The 16,027-nt window shown below is 37.0% G+C and overlaps 1 protein-coding gene across 5 annotated transcripts in view; it reads left to right on the top strand.

The window, feature by feature from the left end:
* The window catches only part of LOC149425730 (protein groucho-like), a 358,855-nt gene that overhangs the window by 249,881 nt on the left and 92,947 nt on the right, over window positions 1–16,027 (top strand). For all 5 annotated transcript variants that reach the window (XM_089641419.1, XM_089641413.1, XM_089641399.1 and 2 more), the window contains exon 7: window positions 7,450–7,681. In XM_089641419.1, the coding sequence (XP_089497545.1) occupies window positions 7,450–7,681 (232 nt within the window). The remainder of the gene's footprint in view (window positions 1–7,449; window positions 7,682–16,027) is intronic.

Raw genomic sequence — 16,027 nt, 5'->3', positions numbered from 1 at the left:
TAGGAACCTACTTATTTACTTGTGGTGAAAATATGTATATGTGGGCACGTACAAATATGCATACAGACTTGTTTGTACCCGGAGCTATTCGTTCATTCATACATGGGATTTGTAGTTGAAGATCACTTCCATGGGTATTACAAATGGTTTTATACTCGCGTTTCCAGTTACGCGACGTCTTTAAACCGCGTTGACATAATTTTACAGTATTATATATATACGTATTTAATTTATGACATCCATAAATGGCTAGCACCAACACAATAATTTTGACGAATATTCTTCCGGTATCTAGGTATACATTGAACAAAAATCTCACTTATATCTCCAAAGCCACGTTTTTAACTAATTGATAATAATGTGTTGGTGAAGTATCAATATAATTGATAATCTCAAAGCAGTAAGTATTTCCCCGTCGTGCTGCAGAGCCCATATTAAAAATAATGTTATTTTTTAATGAAAGAATAAAATTGCTTAAACCTTGCAATTTTCCACTCATTACCTTTTCAATTCATCAATTCGCAATGAAACAGAATACGAAGGAGTTCTTAAAAAGCACCCTTGGAAACGCTTACGTTCCTTTCACCCGCCCCCTCTCTGTACCTGTAATTAAATACCACCTTCTCCCAAATTTACATTATTAAAATAAGCTTTTATGAAATCCTTTCAAATTCATTTTAAGGGGTGCCAATAACAACTTTTGTCTTAACTCTCCACCGATGATATCGTTTAACTAACCTTCACGCATTATTTTTAAATTTCAAACATCACTCTTTAACCCCCGCGCCTATCTTGCCACGATGTTGACTTTATGTAATTCTTAATTATTTCTAAGAATAATATTTTTTTACTCAAGTTATAAGAGCCAAGAGAAGATAAAAAGAGACGAGACGAAGCAAGAAGAGCTAAGAAGAAAAAATAATATTCAAAAAGTGGCAAGAAGAGCCAAGAATAGCAGAAAAGAGGCAAGAAGAAGGAAAGCAGAAGAAAAAAGAGGAAAAAATAAAATAAACACGCAAACAATTCCATTATTCCTGTATATCCTAAATTCCAACATTGGCTTAGTACGATGCCTGTAAACCGGTCGATTTAGCTCCAACCTCCTTCCCATCGTCGGAAAACGTGTTCCAAGTCCTAACAAATCAGTGCCCCCCGGTGTATCGGTCGCACCAGGACAGGAGTGCTCCAGGCTGAGGTAGTATAATCGTATCGTGTTGGTTCTTCATTTTTTTTCTCATTAAATGGCAGTACGTTCTCAAAGAGATACATACATCTTTGTGGTCACCTGTTTGTGATCAGTATTTAAAAAAATATCCCCGTACAGTGCGGGTTTTCGACCCTTAGAATAATAAGAGTAATTTATGCACGAGGCGTATTTTTAACTTAAATACTGTGATACAAAAATTGCTTAAACATGTCTGAAATTCATGCCTTCCTGCAAATAGAGACTCGTAAACATCCATATAGTTGGCTGATCAATCAGAACAATGGAAATTCACAATTATTAAGTTTTTTTTTTAAATATTGAAGACAATATTAGTGATTTCTAAACGAAAATCTGAAACAGAAAAATCAGAAAAGGAAACCGTTTTTTTTTTTTTTTAAATTAAATCCGGATCTCCAACTAGACCCGAAGGAAACCAAATTCACAGTGAAATGCAGATTTTTTTTAAATTTCATGCGGCAACAATGATTTAGAATTTATTTGTCCAAAGGGATACATACTGCCATTCTTTCTTTTGCTCATTTCAGCAAGCACTAAACATTTTAGTACTTCTTTAAATACATAGTGGCATGAAACAATCCTTGAGGTGTGTACAAAATATTTCGTGATTTATAACTAATAAAAAAACAAATAAATATTATGGAGCTGAACCAATAAGATGTTAATTACATTGGATAAAATAAAGTTCGTGGATTTTCGTATTATTCCGTGTTGGTCGCTGCTTTAACATATATTTATATTTTGACTTCAATACACAGCAACGTTGTAGCGAATGATCGAAATACGAGTAAAAAAGTAATAGTCCTGGAGTGAATTGTGGTGCTATATTTCCCGCATTAGGAAATAGTTTTTGACTTTTGTAACTTGGAGTGAAATGACACTAAACAGCGCTATGTAAATGCTATGTTATTATTATTATTGTTCACGTTTCGTTGTATTATGATTTTTTGTATGCACTTGTGAGGCTAGTGGCTTCCAAATGCTGTCATGTTAAGTATTCTCATCTAGTGGATATATTATTTAAATGTCTTCATTTTTCATTACTTGAGCGAAATCACAATTCTTTGGTATGTTGAGAGTCATGTTTATAAAATTATAGCTGTGTCCACTTGGAACACACTTGGTAAATAAATGCATATAGTGCTAACCTAACGTCTTCCTTGCAAACTATGCACTCCGTTCCAATTTACATATCTTTACGTACGAGTTAGTATATTCTAAAGCATCTTACACAAGCCTCAATGTCCCCACTCTCCCCTCTGGAGTGGCGATACTCCATCCCAGATTTGTACAGGGGCACTACATAATATAACTTCACGAGAAGGGGAGAAAGCGGCTGTTATTGAAGTATTTTATAAGTGAAGGGAACAGCGGGGCAGAACGAGTCAAAATAAATTGTGAAATACATATGTAATAACTTCTTTATGTTGAGGATTTTAGCCCACAGATTCAAATGTGTGTTTTTTTACATTTTTGCATAAAATGCGCTCTTGAAGTGACGTTTCATTCAAACGGTGATGTCATAAAGTCTTGTCTCTTTTGTTTAACTAACCAACCATTTCTTTTCAACCACTTCTTTCTCAGGGGTATGCAAGAAAGATAAAACACCACACTACTCTTTTTTGGCACGCTCCTTGCTTCATTCATTGCCTCATTAGTCCGTCACTTGACAAGGTCTTACTCTGACGAGTATTAAGGTCGAAACACATTATTAAAACCCGACGCGACCCGATGAAACGCGATGCGTGTTGAGTCGAATCAAATGTATTGTTTTCTTATGACCAGAAACACACTATGAACATCCGACATGGCGTCGCGTCGGATGTTCATAGTGTGTTTCTGGTCATAAGAAAACAATACATTTGATTCGACTCAACACGCATCGCGTTTCATCGGGTCGCGTCGGGTTTTAATAATGTGTTTCGACCTTTATTCACGACAACGATATATCGTCGATTGTATGTCGAAGGGTTAATATAGTTTTTTTTTGAGAAATGGTCGCTTTAATCATTTACGTCGCAGTATTCCCTTTCGCACCGTGTAGTGCCGCCTTGGGGTGGAGAGGGGCTTATTGAATGGGCGCACTCAACTGGAGAGAACTACTCCGTTGTTATTCCTCGGTTCAGTAGAGGTGGCGAGAGATGCACATGGACGCATATGCTTAACTCATGATGGTAACACCCTCTGTTTTCGACGCTAACTTGGATGTGATTATTGAACTCGAAGATGAATGTGGTGATTTTGGTTATGACTTATTCTTAGACCCTCCTATATCGAAAACCATTTTTTTCCTTCCACCGATTTTTTTCCTTCAGCAATTTGACTAGTTTTTGTGAATTATTTTGTATTATTTCTTACTTTGCATATTATGGAAGCAATTTCGATATAAGGAATTCCTAAGACTAGTGATAAAATAATCAAAGTCTATAAAATTTCATGTAGACATAGAATACTTCTCAAATCATTCAAATACTATTATTTATTATTAATGTTTCTTTTACTTAATTCTTTTCTGTTCTAAATATGCACTATTTAAAAAATCACAGTGATATTGTTAAATCACTGAAGTGATCGCTCGCTTAACGAAAGAAGATTTTACTGAAGGTCTAACTATTGTGACAAAATAATTAGAAAGAAACGTCTTGGATCAGATTTGCGACCGCCACGCATGGGGTGCATGCTGTCGAAATCTTATAATTGCATGTTGTTGTTACAGCCGTGTATCTTAAGTTAACACGAATCCTTCAAAATTTTCATAGAATTTTTATCCACCCTTGCTTGGTCTGGGCAAATAGTTAAAAGTTGTCTTTGAGCAAATTTGGGAAAAAACTACAGCATATTTATACCCCGGCATTGTGTTTTTTAGTAAAAAAATGTCCTCGTTGAAATTCTTAATGAGATTCAAATCGCCGAGAATTCGCCAAGGGGGGACTCGCTTCAATACAACTGTTTTTTCAATAAGCTTCATCGCGAATAGCTTAACCCTCGCCCCCTCACTCCCACTCTACCCGTACCATCCCCATCTGAATTTTAAATAAAAAATAAAAGGAGGGGGCCACGAATTGATTGCTCCGCTGTTATATTTTTTATCATTCTCTTTTATTAATTCTTTCTCAAGACGTTTCCCCTTTTAATTTATATTAATTTGTGTGAAAGCTTCTTTTGTTGGTATTAATTTCCCCCCGGTCTCCCCCTTTCCGAGTCTTTACAACTTCTCGAGGCCGTTAGGAAAAATGATTGTTTTAATATCTAATGCTCTCATTAAATGAAGATAGCGTTTTTAATTACCTGTTCCCTAATTTTATTTGATGGCTTTTGCTAGAAGGGAATTAAGATGACAACCTTTTTCGTTCCTTATGGGAATAATAGGCTCTTAATTTTGGAATTACAGTTGAAATTTGTTTCGTAACCTTATTAAAAGCTTATTTATAAACATAATGTCTTATTTATATGAAGCATTGTAACTCCGTATACAACACCATCATTCTCCTATTTCGGCACGACTTAGTCAGGGTATATACGAAACCGGTCGGCGTTTTTCACGTTTTTTTTAAGTTACGCTATTTCATAAAATATTGTTCCATAACAAAGCACCTTATTTCCAAAAGATCTTCTTCAGTCGCTTCAGAGCGTCCAGTGTCTTTATTTCCACCGTGTTTTACTGTTTTACAGCCCAATTACAGAGGCGTTGCAACCTATCGCCTCCTGAAAGAAAAAGGCGGATATAAATAACATTACACGTTTCTGTTTTTACGATCGTTCAATTTATTTGTCTGTCCGCTGCTTAAATTCTTCTCACGGATTCTTGCTCATTCAATATTCCGACCCTCTGCCCAAACCCTCTACCCCAGTACTGAGCTACCTCTACTTATAATAGGTAGGTACAGCTTTTACCTTCTCTCCTCTTCCCACTTCTGCGCTCCGGGCAGGATTGTGAATAAATCATACCAAATCCGCTTTTTACTTCGGCGCCAGCGGAACAGAGAAATATGGAGTGCTGATACCTTCTCGTTCAGTATTCTGTTCGTGCTGGTTGTTTATGGAAAGTGGATTTTATAAATTTACAATTTTCTACGTGGTTATACAATGTTTCCTAATCCAATGGCGCCCATACGAACTTGCTGCTTTCCGTGCGCTTCTGTAAATATTGTAATTAAGATAATTTAACTTGAATAATTTATATTGCATATTGCAGCGTGCATGTCACGTTATAGTGAAAACATAGTTTATCGAAAATTTTACTTTACAACATCTTGAATCGAAAACTCAAAGACAGAGTTGTTTTATATTTCATCCTCTCACTATATGCTAGTAAATATGGTGGAAGTAAGTTAATTAGTCCCCATATTAAGTGCATTCCTTCGCAATATTCAGGTTAAATTTTATTCGTAAAACACTACAAAGTTCGGTACATCCGATTTGTGAGTGTCTTTATCATTTCTAATGGATGACATTTTAATATATTCTCTCCACATTTTCCTTTGTTCCCGATACAAGTTACCTACGGTATATAATAGTAGTTCCGCTTTGTTGGCAAGTATCCCAACATACAGCCTCCCTCCGAAGCCGATATTTATCTCCCGGGATGATATTTTATTCACAACGTGATCAGCTGTTCCCTCTCTGAAGATTATCCCGGATAAAAGGTCGCAGGGAATTGTCGACTTTCTTTGTAAATTCTGCCAAAATCACTTTTTCGGAAGACAAAAGCGTGGCGCTGAATTTTAAAATAGTATTGTATGGAGAATGGTGAGGAGACATGCTCACCGCCCGGAAACTTTTGTTATACATATATTCAAATCCTGATCTGATCTTTATTTCTTTTTATGACAATATTTTTCAGTTACTCTTTTTAAATTTACTATTAAATCTATCGTTTTACATGTGTGTGAATAAACTGCGTACTGTAAATGATTAGGTGTGATTCCTGCTTTGTGATTTCATTCAGGGCCCATTTAACCTCTTGTGGATGCTGGTGAAGGGTCTTTTTAATAAAGGGAAGCAGTGATTGTTGGCCTTCATGAGATTCGTGTTGTAAGACGAATGAAACACCAAAGCCAGCAAACCATTCCACTGGCGAGCTGTTGAGCGTAAAATCAAGTCGTAAAAACGATATTTTTCAAATACGAAAAATGTTAACCGCGTATAAAACATTACTATCCACATGTTTAACGTGTCTCCCAATCAAAGCCGATAGTTCTTTGGAGCACCTTCCATTGAAATGCCGGCAGAACATGCACAGTATTACCGTTGATATCATCTTCAATCCGACATCAATAAACGTTTTGATTGGGTAGGCACCTGCACATTAAGTTTAATGTTGCTAAAATAGTTTTAAGAAAAGCTGATATATTTGAAAAACTCGAGACTTCCATACATTCTTGAGTTCTGAGTATGAATGTACGTTTTTCCTTCAAAGTTGATAAAGGTCTGTTAGCCAAAAGAGTTTTGTCAGCAAAGTTAACATGTCGGCATAAATGAGTTCTGTTTAGCCCGAAACATACTTGTTATTATTTTTATGATAAGTATCATGGTACAACTTCTGATTAATGCCCCGGCTTGACCGGATTCTGATTTTTCGAACTTAATACCCAGTTTTTAGTTACTGGGGACATGTTTATTGCGGTATTTTGTTACGTTAACACTTTAAGTTTTTTTTTGTTAGACAAGAGGCTTTGTGTGTTTGTGTGGAAGAGAAAGGTGGGGACGTCAGATCTGGTCACCAAACACGGCTAAAGCCATTTCCAGTAACGTTTTAATAATAAATCAGTACACTTTCTGTTTTACTTCTTCAGAACAATATTACACTGTTATTATGTTACTTTAAAATTTATATTATAACTGGTTGATGTTGAAATTTAATATTTTATTTTATTTAAAAAGTATATTTCTAATCTTATTTCCTTAGTATGTTTTTGTAATATTACCCATACACAGGCAGCGCTTTGGTAGGTTCCCTTTGCTTACTGTTGTTTTATATTTTATACGTTCCTATAGCTTGCATTCTGAACGTGCCGCATGCACGCTATATTATTTTATTTGAAATTAACGAATTATGAAATAACACTAACTAATTTTCGGATAGCTAGGGTAAAGCGTTTTCCTTCGACCACGGAGGCCGTTAGATTATTTTTTCATAACTTTTCTCGAGTCTTTTGTTTTGTCGTGAAACCCATGGGAAATCCCTTGAACTTGATATTCTAATCGTATTTTTGTCTTTTCAGCAACAACGGCCCGACCTCCCCCGCCTCCTGCAGCAGATGCACGCGCAGCAGGTGCCCGCGCCCCCCTTGCCGGTACCCCTGCTACCCCACGCGGCTCTGCCCCCGCCAGCCTCGGCCGCCGCCGGAGCCCTTCTGGGGCTCGCGGCGCATCCGCACCATGCGCTCTCGGGGGGCATGCCCAAGCCCGAGATGCAGCATGGCAGACAACTAGAGGATGGGAAGACGAATAACGGTAAGATTATACTTTCCTATTAACTAACTTATTTCCTATCAAGTAATCTTGTTCTTTTACATCATCTGCAGTAGCTTTTTTACATTAGCTCCACATAGGAAACCCTGAGGAAATCATCTTAGGGTATGATGTGTGGAGGCTTTTTTAAGGAATGCATCTATAAGGTATGAATCCATCCCTCCAACTGCGATGCAAGGCGAGAGGTCAAAAAGCTTTCCTCGACCAGACTCTCGCAATCTCAAATTAGGTAAATAACATTTACCCATCCAGATTGTCCGAACGCCTGGATGGGTAAATGGGTAGATGACTGCTACGTAGCCTGACGCTCGCTACGCGCGCCGTAGTCTAAATTACACACCTCTGCGTCTTACTTTGCCGTCGTAGCGGAGAGCCATCGAGTCGTGTCTCATTCTCGACTTTGCCCGGAACTAGTCCCAGGTCCAAGGTATCCTTAAAAGTGTATAAAAGTCGACGAAAGGGCGCACTTGAATCTAAAAATTTGAAGTTCTGGAATCTTCACGTTCCGCGAACGGGTTTCGCCGCCGCTTCGAGGACTGTCGACGTCCCCGTTCATAAAGCCTTTTTTGTACTCTGCTTCCTACTTCGCGCAGTTATTAAATCTTGAGGGTTTTGCAGACGTTCTCTTCGCACCCCTGCGCTCCTGGCAGTTAGGGTAGTTGCGAGGGGATTTAAGTAATCAACCGTTATTAATTTCCTCTCAGGATTGTATTTTCCAACTATATTTTTTTTACATTAACTCCACACAGGAGGCCCTAAGGAAACTAATTTCCCTTGGGGCATATTTCATCTCCGGGGTGCTGTGTGGAGGGTTTTTAGAGGAGAGAAAGGAGTCAAAATGGGCTTTAAAGAGACCCACATGGTAAGAGGGAAGAAACACAGAGGCCGGCAAATCGTTCCACAGCCGAGACGTTGAACTTAAAAACGAGTCGTAGAAGCGACCGGTTCTCATGGATAAATGTCAACCGTGAACAAATGTTGGGAGCGCCTAAAATGTTTTTTATTTGTTAAATTTCATTCATTTATTTAAGATATATATTAATACTATTCTATAAATCCAGCGAACCCATCGGGCGCATTTTGCACTCATGTGTTCTAAAATTAATTATGAAACACCCTAATATTATACAACTTCCTTTTCTTGGAACCAACATATTATAGCTAAATTTCGCAAACAATTAGGTAATGTTAATTATGTGTTAATCGTAAGTGACCTACAGGTAAGTATGGTAATGTATATTATCTCCATATATAGTTAGTAATAACATAGATCATTATAAAAATGTATAATATATTTGTACGGCGCCCTTGAGGTGATTTTGCACAAAAACGGCGCTATACAAATCATACAAATATTATTTTAATTCCTTTTTCTACTGGCGCTAGTAAAATTAGAAATAGTATTTATCGATGTAAATTTAAATGTAAGTATGTTAGTTGTAAGTTTCGACATATGTAAATGCATATGTCATTAAGATAGTAGTTACAGGCCTTAGTCACTAGATATAAGTCATTAGTTTTAGTATTTATTATTTAATAAATATTTTTGTACAGGAAATCATCTTAAGGTATGATGTGTGGAGGCTTTTTTAAGGAATGCATCTATAAGGTATGAATATAATTTTGCGTCCTTGAGGTGATTTTTCACGAAAACGGCGCTCTATAAATATATTTATTTGCCTCACTTTTCAGAGCGTTAGATGCTTTCAGTATCGCCCTTGAAAATACCACCATTCAGAATCGAACCGTTGCTTGGAATAACTTTAACCATGTTTGGTGACAATATCTGAATAGCTAGGTACTTCCCCACCTACCTTTCCCACATATCCTTCCCCTCCCCACTGCCTTCAGCCTCACAAAATATCCCAATTGGGACTCTAGATACACCTCTCACAAATAGTCAGTCTAACGAACACGTTTTTAAATACATTTTAGTTACACTATTTAAACGACCATAAAATTTCGTCGTCTCAAAAATATTAATCGACAGCCGATCGTCGACCCAGTTTTCAGTCGCCGACTTTCGGATCCGATAAGGCATTTAATTTAAAGGCGTTAATTGCCGTCTTAAATTTCCCGTCTCCCTTTCCCCTTTATATCTTTCTCCTCTCCCTGCTCCCTTAAACTAGGGTATTTTTTTAAATTTGCGCCGAGTTCATATCCATTCCGGGCGCCATTCATTACGTTGGAAAGTGCGATTAGGGACGGAGAAAATGGCATTTAAAATGTATCTGCTTCTTTTTAGGCCAGCTTGTTTGATATTTATTTTACCGAGTCCCAAAAGCTCGAGAACTAGAGATAAATCAATTTTTCATCTTTATAAATGCTCTACTAATAACAGCAACTTGTTTGTTTTTTTTGTGCAACTTATTTAACAAGAATTTTAATGATAGTGAAATATTTTCGTGTAATTCAAGAACATTTAAAAAATATATCTTAGCTAACATTAAATATTTTTTAATAACAATTTATCGTGTTGTTTCTATGAATCCTGGTCAGTTGCATATAATTCATTTTATAAACATGTGTTCCGTTTAGTTATAGGTATATATTGCTGTTGTTTTTGCAGGGAGGATAATTAGTTGTTGTGTTCTGTCACCTATTTGTGTTCTTATATGTTATTTTTTATTTATCTAATATTTACAATTTTTAATTTTTGTAAATCTTTTAGTCTACGAGTACTGGACCCTTGTTATAATTTGATTATTTGACCCCAGTTACTAGCTATTAATTACAGTAAGTAATTTACAATGTCGTTTACACTGGTAATTTTGCCAAAGTCTTTTATATAAACTTTCAGCATCACAAATCCTGCACTTAATATATCCCGTGATGTTTCACGGGTCTGTGCTGGTAGCTGGTAATACATAAAAAGCTTTTGCTGATGACTACGATTTGTGAATATGAATAGCATACAAGATTCCTTATTGCTTCCCACTATACTGAGAGTAGGTAGATATCTTCCACTTTGCATTTCTCTGATGATGGCTAACCTCCAATAGCAGAGCACTAGAGGAATAAGTGAAATCTACCACTGTGTTTACAAATCTTGAGTATAAAATATCACACAGATTGAAAACAATTGGCATCCCTTGTATGGGGAGCGCAGAGCGGGCGGCAGGTTTCGATCAAATAGCAGCCGCCCCGGCCCCCCCACAGCGGGGGGGCGCGGGATGAAATATTAATTACTACCAGGGGCGTGACAGCCGAGCGGTAATGGGGTGCCCGGCTGCCCTGGCCCGATGCCTGCTCCCATTACGCCATCCGCAAGTATCTTAGGGTTTATATCTAAGATAAATAATCTAAAGAACATTCTGTGTAATCTGAAGAAGATGGAGAAATTCGTTATTAGTCCTTCAGCCTATAAATTCAATATTGACGTCTTCGGACATGTTACCATACTATACTTTTTAGTCGTTATGCTCTTTTGTTGCCTCATTTCCAAAACACAAATTCATTCCCCCTAATTAATATATCATAATAACCCCAGTGCTTAACTTTAAAAGCTTTCTGTTGCACTCTTGATGGTAGCTGCCTTTTTAAAATAAAAAAAACACCCGCCTCCGTCACACCATCCCCGGCAGTGCATTCATTTGTCACTCGTCGTAACGAGGGAACTTTAGTGCGCTCCTTTTTCCTTTGCCACCTTCCCCATTATCTTTTTTCCCCCACATTTTCACCCCCAACATTCCCTCGGTCTTCGGTCACGTGACACCCTGTTCTCGGCAAAAGAATATAGCTGAATTCAAATTTTAATCACTTTAGATTTTGAATGCTAAAAATATCTACAATTTATTTCTCAAATACGTAAATTTTTATGTTTACATAAATCGCAGTCGCATGTCACAGAAAACTCTCGAGCGGTGAGCTCTGGCGTCGTTTAATTTGCACAGATTTTTTTTCGGCTAGCGATTTCTGATAATTTCTATCGTGATCTAAAAACATAGCCGGAGGATAAAGCTAGCCAATCTGTTATTTTTCAATATTTTCTAAATATAATATTTTGTAATTAAATTATGTAGGTAGGTATTTGTTTGTATTTTCAACACGTTCTACTGTAGATATACAGCGTATTTCCATAATATTAACGTTTGAATTCGCAAGTGCACGAAAAACCGCATATTTGTGCAGCGCCAGCAGAATGTTTCCCATGATTATTACTTTTATGGGTGATGCATTTCCCTGGGCGACAGTAGTGTGCTATGGGATATGTGGTAGGTTACCCTTCACATCGCACCTCTCCTTGGAGGCTAACTCCACCCCAAAGGGTAATAAAGAACTGACTATGTTTTAATCCCAACGGCGGCGGCCATATTAACTGCGGTTTATTGAATCACTTTTGATATTATGCACTAGGGTCTGTGTTGAACTTGTAAGTTTGTGATATATATTTGTATATCTTATCTAAGCATTGGACAAAGTTATTGCACAGGACGATGAAAATGCGTCACCATAGATGGTTCAATACAAATACAAATGCATATATAATAAAATTAATATGAATGACTTATATTTAACATTTACAATAACTTGTGAATTACATATAAGACATACATATTTATAACTATTATTTACTTACGTGACTTTCACCTCTCACACTTACATTAAAAATACCTGTTATACCCACAGTTAAAAAATACTCAGTAAGTATAATAGGAACAAGCAGATGGCATTATTTTACCTTTGTCAGTGCTAACGCTTGCACCGTGCTGGAGTTTAACCCGTTTGCGTTGGTCCTAGTTCCTTTCGGTACGGTTTTTTATCAGAGCGGTTTAAATATTCAAAATAAATTGCATTAAAATATCTCCATCATTAGAGAGCTCAAGGGTTGAAATAATCCAAGGCTGAAATTTTTCTGGGATAAAACATTGAAGCAGAATTTTCTACTTTGCAATTTAGTTCTCGTAATAATACCACTTGGATTAACTTCCTTCTTTACTAAGGTAGCAAAACTACCCAATCCGCATTTTCCAGGATCTGCGCAGGGGAGGCAGAAATGTTAGAAGACATACAACTCTGTTTACTCCTTTTTCATGAATACATTATTAGCTTTACATACTCAAACTATCTAAGCGTCCCTTTCTTCACGTGATTCATTTCGCCAACATTGGTTTTGGATCTCAATATTCAATCTCAAGAGAAGAAAACTAGAAGTGCCTTATAAACAACAAACAATCAAATGTGCCACTGATTTAGTGCCTTTTGGTTCTAGACCAATTTGCATGGGGCCTGGCTCTCTCACACTTGCCTGAAATTGTATATCGACATCCGATTTGAATTTCGTAATCATGGTAAAACACAGTTTTGTATGGAAATATAGGACCTAATTGGGCTTAATATTTGGATCACGAAACACGCCTAGAAGGCACTTGTTGTGTTACTCAACATTTCATAGACGATTCACCTATTTCTATTTCCGGTAGCGATATCATCCCAAAATCGTCAGTCAAACTTCTCGATGTCAATTTAGATAAAATTCAAATAAATAGGACTGTAAGCACCGGTTTTTTTCACCTAAGACAACTAAAGACTGTCTGAAGAAATCTTCCTACCGAAGCAATAAAACTACTTCTCAACTCTTACGTATTCTAATTAGTTAATGTTAATCTCAAGTGACCTACCAGATAAGTATGGTATTGTATATTATCTCCATATTATAGTTTTTTTTTATTTTTATAGTGAATACCTCACAAGAGTCCCAACTGCTCCCGTCTGGAGCCAGTGAGACTATGGCATCCCCAATTGGGGGATGTTGTGAGGCTGAAGGTAAGTGGGGAAGGGAAAGAGGAAGGTGGGAAAGTACCTGGCTATTCAGATCTAGTCACTAAACACGGCTAAAGCCATTTGGAGCAACGTTTCAATTCTGAATGGTGGTCTTACACCAGGGCGATACTGAGAGTATCTTCCACTCTGGAACGTGCCGCAAATATACTATATATTATTTTAATTAATTAATTGTGAAATAACACAAATTAATCAAGTAAAATTTATTTGCGCACGCCGGGTTCGAACCCGCGACCTTCGGAATGGCAGTCCAATGCGTTACCACTGGACTATGCCGGCCGTCAAAATACGTACGTTAGTAATAACATAGATCATTGTAGAAATGTATTATATATTTGTACAGCGCTCTCGAGGTGATTTTGCACAAAAACGGCGCTATACAAATCAGCAAAATATTATTTTTATTATTACTCTTTGTTCTATGGTTTTACAGCTTATATTTTTTATGGTATATGGTTACACCACACATACTCTTCAGGGATCTCATTTCTACAAATTTAAGCATTTTGTATATTTTCATCATTCCTCTGCATGCCATGCCATGCCAGGATTGGTACCGTATATCACTTTGGTAACCTCTTCACAAACATTCTTGTTTCAAACAAGGTTGGTGTAAAATAAATTTTATTTTTTTATTTGTGGCAATAGTTGACATTTGGGGTAGACACTGGGTACTCAACATTTCAATTGATTATCATAACAGTCACCCCATCGCATCGCATCGCATCTAACTCCGTTATTGCAAGTTGGTAGTATTCAACCAATATTAACCCTCAAGCAAATAAAAACCAAGATACTTATCAACCCTCCATTTCCCGCTCGTTTACCAGAGATGTCTTCAGAAATGATTGCTTGCTCTTCTCTGGTCTTCACCCCATCTATCTCTTCTCCCCCTCCTTATATTTCTCTTTCATTATTTTCACCCTACGGCTCTCTCAAACTCAAGAGCAGACGTACGCGTCATTCACCCTCCTGTTGTACCGACAAACTGCGATACGTACGATTTAGGCCTCCCTCTTTATTTCACTTTCCGATGGCCTCGCATGCTCTTAGGCCCGGTATATCAGTCAGCCCGTATCCTCGCTATGTATTCCTCGCTTAAATTCAAGCGGGATAAATCGGCCTTGATAAGCCTTTAAATAATAAATCTTTTTTTAGACGCCGGGGGGCTAGCAGTCACATGTTAAACTTGACGATTACGTAAATAATTGCATACTAACGTCTAACCGAAATTTACGTAAGTTGCCCATTTTTATCAGCGTGGATATTCATCGAGCGATGGGGAATGTCGATGTAATTAATTAATAATCAACGTAACATAGTCTAGTAACGGATTTTAAAAGATTCAGCGGTTATTTAATCACATTTTCATGAAGAATTCACTGACTCCGCAGCACCTACAGCACCGTGCTAATTGAAGTGCGAAACTTTATCAAAAATCAACTCGTTAATTAAACCCGTCTAAAAATAAACTGCCGTCGTTCTCATTTCGAAAGGTTGTGATCTCCCGATAAGAGTAGAGAGTATGCCACCCACATAGTCAGTAGTTTGATTGTACATAGAGAAGAGACACATTCTTCTATTAAAATCAAGGACAATATTTCTAATATCGGTGATATCTGGGCTTTCGACCTATATACGGATTATGTTCCAAGCCGCGCTAAGCTCGACATTTCAACCAAGCCGAGCTTAAAATCACCTGATATACCGGGCCTTATTCAGGGAACTTTTATGAGAGTGTTTCAAGTTTGTTATGAGTTATGAATGAGTTTCGTGCAACTTTTTGATTTGTTTGAGGCCATGTAAGCAGCAAATATAATGCTAAACATCGATATAGCAGTTTACACGAGCTCCGCAGTGACCCACACATACATATGTGTGTTAAGTATCTGGCCCATTGCCTTATCATACACCCATTGATAGTGATTTGCGTTTTATGTTTCTAGTTATATTTTTGTGTTGTTTGACATTTTATGAGTGTTTTTACTTCTGAACATAAACTACCTCCTGTCTTTTATTATGTTTTAGCCTTAATGTTCTGGTTTTGTCCCGTGCTATAAGCATTGTTATTGTTAATTATTTGTTCTCTTATCATCGCTTTGTATGTAACTACTGTATTTTCTTTTATGTCCTGTTTGTTATTATTATTGTCCTATGGTAAAATTGAACTATTATTGTAAATTTTTATTGCTTTGTATATTCTCTACATTTTCTGTATTATATTATCTGATCGATATTATGTAAGGCGCACTGTAGAAGTATTTTTTTAAATGTGACCACTGAATGCAAAATTATTATTAAGTTTATTTAGTAAAGCGTACTGGAAGTGAAATAACACAAAACTGCAGTATGTAAATATTGTGTCATTATTATTACTGTCCTGTTTGTTCAAAAAAAAATCTTATCCACGAAATACTCTGAATAAACTATTATACCTCCAAAATCACCCTTTTGCAGATTGAAATTATAAATTAATGATTGGTTGAAATAATTGAAGCGCTTTCGATGCTGTTTTCCCGCTTGAAGTGTCTACCCAAACTTAGT

The sequence above is a fragment of the Hesperophylax consimilis genome, chromosome 2 (assembly GCF_061612785.1).
Source record: "Hesperophylax consimilis isolate HC1 chromosome 2, BYU_Hcon_1.0, whole genome shotgun sequence".
Taxonomy (NCBI): Eukaryota; Metazoa; Arthropoda; class Insecta; order Trichoptera; family Limnephilidae; genus Hesperophylax; species Hesperophylax consimilis.
Note: the sequence above shows the minus strand (reverse complement) of the source record. Positions and strands in the feature narration are given on the sequence as shown.